This window comes from Daphnia pulex, chromosome 12 (assembly GCF_021134715.1).
Source record: "Daphnia pulex isolate KAP4 chromosome 12, ASM2113471v1".
Taxonomy (NCBI): domain Eukaryota; kingdom Metazoa; phylum Arthropoda; class Branchiopoda; order Diplostraca; family Daphniidae; genus Daphnia; species Daphnia pulex.
Genome location: NC_060028.1, coordinates 2,409,233 through 2,416,287, shown reverse-complemented (window position 1 = coordinate 2,416,287; position 7,055 = coordinate 2,409,233). Strand labels below are relative to the sequence as shown.

At 38.5% G+C, this 7,055-nt stretch overlaps 1 protein-coding gene across 1 annotated transcript; it reads left to right on the top strand.

The window, feature by feature from the left end:
* Window positions 1-1,492: 1,492 nt before the first annotated feature.
* LOC124209454 (zinc metalloproteinase nas-8-like) lies at window positions 1,493-6,286 on the top strand. Its single transcript, XM_046607434.1, has 15 exons — window positions 1,493-1,815; window positions 1,927-1,987; window positions 2,152-2,276; window positions 2,348-2,423; window positions 2,513-2,630; window positions 3,929-3,977; window positions 4,066-4,128; window positions 4,261-4,324; window positions 4,397-4,468; window positions 4,547-4,659; window positions 4,738-4,849; window positions 4,943-5,050; window positions 5,443-5,612; window positions 5,731-5,994; window positions 6,110-6,286. The coding sequence occupies exons 1-15, from the start codon at window positions 1,669-1,671 to the stop codon at window positions 6,197-6,199; spliced, it is 1,632 nt and encodes a 543-aa protein (XP_046463390.1). The 5' UTR covers window positions 1,493-1,668; the 3' UTR covers window positions 6,200-6,286.
* Window positions 6,287-7,055: the final 769 nt, after the last annotated feature.

The window sequence follows — 7,055 nt, the reverse complement described above, 5'->3', positions numbered from 1 at the left end:
AAAATTTAGGAAAAATTGGGAAAAATTAGAAAAATTATGAAACATACTGAATATCAGATTTTGATGTTTAGTATTAATAAATATGACATATTTGGCGCCTCTGAACTGGATTTAGCTTTGTCAAACAAATGGCAACAGCGTGTTTTCTAGCGTTTCTAGGCTCGTTTCTAGGCCTGTTATATAGCTAAGGACTTGTCAATGCTCGAGTCTAGTAAATTTCCTGAGTACTTTCGAGTACTTTAAATACTTATTACTTTGATTGCCCTGATTCAATTTCACTACCTTGATTCTTTGATTAATAGGTATCCGTAGGTATCGTAAATTATGATTCTTATTTTGTTGGTGAATACTTATATCATGGTATAGGATTCTATGGTACGCGTTCTTCCCAGAGCCGTCGACTGCCAAACCGGACCGAAAACTGGAATCGTCAACTATCGGCAACTCTGGCCGGGTGTGTAACTAGAGGGCCCATTTTAACATGGAGTCTTATGGGACTACCTATTTTGAAGCCCTGCATTTCTGTGTTTAAATTTTTTTTTCAATTTGTAACATTTTTTATTGTATGTAGAATAAATGTATATACAAAGTTCATGTAATTTATTTTTAGTTAAGAATGTCGAAGTATTTTTTAAAAATTAAAAAGAAAGTTGCGAAACCGCCGCCACCAACAAAAAAGGGGGGTGGACTTTCTTTTCTTTTTGGCGCGCAGTGCCTGATTCTGGGGCGCGCGGTGCCGGGGCACCGCGCGCCAAAATGACAAGGAAGTCCACCCCCCCCCCCCCTTTTTTCTTGGCGGCGGCGGTTTCGCCACTTTCTTTATTTTTTAAAAAATACTTCGACATTTTTTTCTTAAAATTAATTTCATGAACTTTGTATTAAAAATTATTCTACACATAATAAAAAATGTAACAAGTTGAAAACTTTTTTTAAACGCAAAAATTTAGGGCCTCAAAGGGTAGTCCCGTAAGACTCCATGTTAAAATGGGCCCTCTAGTTACACACCCGGCCAGAGTTGCCGATAGTTGAAGATTCCAGTTTTCGGTCCATTTGAGCCCTCTCATAAACGCGTACCATGCAAACCTATACCATGCTTATATGAAGGAGATTTTGGGAAATAAGGGGAAAATTATGGTTAAATGGAAAATTTTAGGAAAAACTAAGGAAAAATGGGTAAAGTTAGGAAAAATTGGGAAAAGTTAGGAAAAATTGGGAAAAATGGGAAAAATGGGACAAATTTGACAAATTTGAAAAATTCGGGAAAATATGGAAAAATTGGAAAAAATTGGAAAAAATTGGAAAAAATTGGAAAAATTGGAAAAAATAGAAAAAAATATTTTCCCATTTTTCCCTTGGTTCACTTCCAAAAAGAGTCGGCGACCCCTCGGGCTAGACGCTTGAGCCTAGAGGGTAACTGGTAAAGGAACAGGTCGGAGAGGGCAGGGGGAGAGGGCTGTGTTCCCCCACCGTATAAAAAGATCCTCTTTTCGTACTACCCAGCCAGTTCAGATTCTCCCGCATTACAGGGCATTAACCCCCCTGTGAACAAGCTTCTTTTTTTAAGTTCACATATATTGAACAATTTTAGATTATTATTTTTCTGTGAACTTTAACTGTAAATTTTTTTACATTTACCTAAAGAGTCTGAAACGTTGAAATATTCCTAATATGCTGTCAATTTCATTTCTGACTCTCTTACTGGTCGCAATCAACTATCATTGCAAAGAGACATTATGCGCTCCCACGCTTGAAAACGATTACCATCTCACTGACCATACACTCATCAAGATGCCATCTGAAGCCAGGAGGGATCCGGTAAATAAATAATTTTGGTGTACATATATAATTGGGCGATATTTCATACAGCTAAGAAATTATATAACTTGTGAAATAAAAATTGATTTTCTTTTTTTTTTTAATTAACAGATTGGAGAAATACCAGGCGAAGCACTCAGTCCAGAGGATTTCCAAATTGCAGAACTGTTGAGTGAGTATAACCTACATAAGCTACAATCCTAGTGAAAACAATATGATAATAAAATGAAAGTCTTATCAAACTAAGTTCATTCTTAATTGGGCAACACAAGTTAGAGACGTCTATTATAGGGCCTCCATGATTTTTTAAACATGTTTTTAACGTTATGTATACAGCTTTGGAGCCGCCTTTCCAAAATTTAGTGGACGGTAGTTCGAGTGGTCAAAATGGCCTGTTTGAGGGCGACATCGTCGGTGTCTTAAATCAAGAAACGCCTGCTGATGCTGGTATTAGTGGTATTGTAAGTGATCTACTTCCAGTCCAGTTCACTGACGCTTTTTTTCAATTTATTTTGTTATATTTGATTTTTAGTTGAACAATGCCGTCGTTGACATGACCCTTACTTGGCCATCTGGCACCATACCTTACGTTCTTTCAGCCTCTTTTGGTATTGTAAACTCTTTCTATACACTGCGTTATGTATTGTTCTGTCTCTATTCGACAGTAATTCATTCACGGATATTGGTAATCCATTAGGAAACTCCGAGCGAATTGTAATCGCCAAGGCCATTCTTGAATTTCACAAGAAGACGTGCATCCGTTTTGTGCCTCGCACCAAACAGAATGACTACGTTAATATTGTGTCTGCAAATGGGTAAATAACTGAAATGTTCGCCTACATGAGCTAAATATTCTGCACACGCATGTATAGCTCAATGAATATTTCATTGTCATCAGCGCAGCAGTGGAACATTATTGCATAAAACATTATTTTCACATTTTCCCTGTTTTTGAGACTCGGCTGAGATTTTATTTATTAATATTATTAAGTACCTACCTAAAGTTTGGGAACGCGCGAGAGAACCTTATGGAAAAAGGCGTTTTTCGCGGCGTTCCCAAAAATCCAATTTTCGTCGGATTGCAACGAATTTTTTTTTGGCCGTAGCCATTATGGATAGCATTACGCTGATTTTTTTTTTAGATTTTTCCTATCAAGGGCAGGGTCACTTTTAACTCGAGCCCTAAGTTTGGGAACGCTCCGTAGAGCCATATGCAAATTAGGGTACTTTAAGGGGCTATAACTACAGAACGGGTAGAGCTAGGAAAACGCGGAAAACTCTGAAATTAAGAGGTTCACTAGCTGAACAACATTCTTCATTTTCAGATTTTTCGCGTCACATTGAATGTAGTCGATTGTGAATTGAAAACAGTTTTAATTTTTTTGCCAGTGTTTGTCCTTTTCTTCCCCCCCCCCCATTCCCACCCACGCCGGGTTGTCGTCCCCTCATAAGCGCGCGTTTTCTCTGTTTATCAGAGAAAAAGGCGCGCAGGGCGGGAATGGGGGGAGAGAAAAGGACAAACACTGGCAAAAAAATTAAAACTGTTTTCAATTCACAATTGACTACATTCAATTCCCCCCCCCCCCCATTCCCACCCACGCCGGGTTGTCGTCCCCTCATAAGCGCGCGTTTTCTCTGTTTATCAGAGAAAAAGGCGCGCAGGGCGGGAATGGGGGGAGAGAAAAGGACAAACACTGGCAAAAAAATTAAAACTGTTTTCAATTCACAATTGACTACATTCAATGTGACGCGAAAAATCTGAAAATGAAGAATGTTGTTCAGCTAGTGAACCTCTTAATTTCAGAGTTTTCCGCGTCTTCCTAGCTCTACCCGTTCTGTAGTTATAGCCCCTTAAAGTACCCTAATTTGCATATGGCTCTACGGAGCGTTCCCAAACTTAGGGCTCGAGTTAAAAGTGACCCTGCCCTTGATAGGAAAAATCTAAAAAAAAAATCAGCGTAATGCTATCCATAATGGCTACGGCCAAAAAAAATTCGTCGCAATCCGACGAAAATTGGATTTTTGGGAACGCCGCGAAAAACGCCTTTTTCCATAAGGTTCTCTCGCGCGTTCCCAAACTTTAGGTAGGTACTGATATATACTTTGAATATAGATGTTACAGCAACGTCGGTCGTGTAGGAGGAGGACAGCAAATCTCCTTGGTATGATGAATAATTTATTTTCATTTAAATAAGCGAAATCGAATTTAAAATTGCATTATTTATCGGACTATTTTTTCATCGTTTATAGGGCAAGGGATGTATTAGGGTCGGCATCATTATGCACGAATTAATGCACGCAGTTGGTTTCTGGGTATATTATTCTTTTGTTCATCCTGTACATCCTATAGTTTTATGACTGTGTGTTTAAGCACGATTCGAATAATCGTTCCACTTTTCTTATTATTGAAATGGTATTACTATTATTTTTATTGATTATTCACAGCACGAGCAAAGCCGGACAGATCGTGACGATTACATTACAATTCATTGGGAAAATATTATTGAAGGTATAGATGAACCGTATTCACCCCAAAACAGGTTTGTTCATATCAATTTAATTGTTCTTTTTATTGCGTCAGGGATGGCAAATTTAAATTTCCAGAAACACGACCTAGGCCAAATCCAATACCTGGGTGAACCATACAATACAGGTATAATCATATCAGTTTGATTTTTTCGCTTTCATGGTTTTGTTAGACTGAAATTGGGATTGTCTTCTTTTTCAACAGGTTCTATTATGCACTACGGAGCTTACGATTTTGCTAAAGACCGACGTTATCCGACAATTACATCCAAGAAGAATGACAGCCAACAACTGGGACAAAGAGAAGGCTTTAGCAATGTATGCAGTATTTTTCACTTTCAAATGTAGATTTCTTATTATTTAAACGTTAATTCTGATTCTCTTCTCCTGTAACAGTCGGACATTTTAAAGTTGAACCGGTTGTACAAATGTGAAACGAACTCAACCATTCCACCTACTCCAACAACGGAATCGCCCATTCCACCTACTCCAACAACGGAATCGCCTGGTATAAATAAATACTTAATATTCCAAGCGCACCACGAGATATGTAACATAAGGTTAAGAATGTAAAAATCTAAAGTTGGAACTTTGTCTACAGAATGTCTGGACAAACATGAATACTGCAAGATCTGGGCGAAGGAAGGAGAATGTGAAACAAATCCTTGGATGAAGATTCACTGTCAACAATCTTGCAACCAATGTGGTGGTATGTTCCTATGGCAAGTTTTTAGTGCCACCCAGTTCACCCCGGATTTTAAATTTTTTCCTATCTATGATATGAGCGTGAGCTTATAAAACAAATATTCGGTAGTGTAATTGAACTTACTAACTTGCAACTTATTAGCTGCCTACATAATATTAATTTCAGAAGAAGGGTTATACACTTATTTATCTGTGCGAACCACGAGAGACAACTAGCGGCCAATATGGTGGCGAACTGTATACACTCATCACAACACGTCCTTAGCTGATAAAGTCTCTCATTAGCACCACAGTTTCGAAAAGAGAGCGAGCTCACGTTATTTTATCCAAAGTCATACTATTCGAAATGACTCTTTGCTGGTTATTAGCCTTGGTTGTGATATATATTCATTGTAGGGAATGCGGTGGCTCGTGTTTGGAACGGAGACGGAACCGACATACGCTGGTCACTCCAGTGTGACTTTATAGGGCGAAATTTAAAAATTCAAATCAGTCCTGCAAGCCAGTGTGGACCGCTTTGCAAAGCGAATTATCCCTGCAGTCACTTTACTTGGACCAATTTTAATGTAAGTTCATTACCATTCCATTCCATTTTACTTCGTTTTCCTTCGTTCGCATCATATAATGCAAGCAATAACGTATCAACTAATTATTTGTAATGGAACGTTGCGTTACAACGTACAGGGGGGAACTTGTTGGATGAAATCTGGCTCAGTGTCCAAATTTGACGCTGTTTCAAAAACGACGGATGGAGCGGTTTGTGGATTTCTTAAGTCAACTGCTAGTCCACCTGCCAGTGCATGGAACGATGAAGGAAGCCTAAAATGGGCATTAAATTGCGATTTTTTAGGTCGAGATTTGATGTCAGTAGCGAGTACTGCTGAGACCTGTGGACCAAAATGTGAATCAAACCCGCAGTGTAGTCACTTCACCTGGACAAACTATCAAGTATATAATTTCTGAGTTTATTACAGCGCCAACAGCGCAATCATATTTTTGTTTTAAAATTACTTTGAAAATCGTATTAACAACTATTCTTGCAAATATTCATTCATAATTTTAGGGCGGTACTTGCTGGTTAAAAACGAACGGCGCCTCGGACTCTGACGCCGTTGTAAAAAGAGGCGCAATGTGTGGTTTTATGTTAATGTAATAGTTGTTTTCCTCCCATTATTACATTGAATAAAGAAATTTTTGATCCAGTAGGCTACTTTTAAGTACGAAATTGGAAATCAGCAAACACTGGCATTTTTTATTTTAGAAAATCAGAAATATAATTAGGCCTATAATAATACTGTTTATTGTATGTTAAACCTATTCAACTTCGTAACTGTCCCAATCGGTCGACTTCTGTGGGAAATCTGTCTTTAAAAAAGATGAACGCATGTTGCGAAACAGTTTCCTTTTTTCGTTTCGAAGAGGATAACTAGTTTCTTGTATGTTTGAACCTCGATTTAAATCGTAGTGGTGGCGCCTGGAAACTGAGGGTTCGTTTTTGCGACTAGACAAACGTGAAACTACGTTAGATTTCTAAACACCGTTATTAACTAAACTTTAACTCATCTAAAATCCCGAAAGCGCCCAAGGGGCTTTATATTATTCAAACCCTTCGGTTGTACCTTGCGGCGGGATGCGCTGCCTACAGCGGCCTAAAGTTTTGCTATAGGCCACAGTGGTGCGCATTGGCGTAAGCTACGCACCACTTTTGGCTTATCACCTACTTTTTAGTTGGAACAAGGTCTTTAGTAATCATCATTCAAAGTTCTAAGTACTTATTTAATTTAACTCATTTAAAAAAAAAAAGTCATACCGGTACTATTCGAAATGACTCTTTGCTGGTTATTAGCCTTGGTTGTGATATTCATTGTAGGGAATATGCGGAGGCTCTTGTTTGGAACGGAGATGGAACCGCTAGCTGGTCACTCCAGTGTGACTTTATAGGGCGAAATTTAAAAATTCAAATCAGGCTTCTTGGATGACGAGTCACTGTCAACAATCTTGCAACCAAT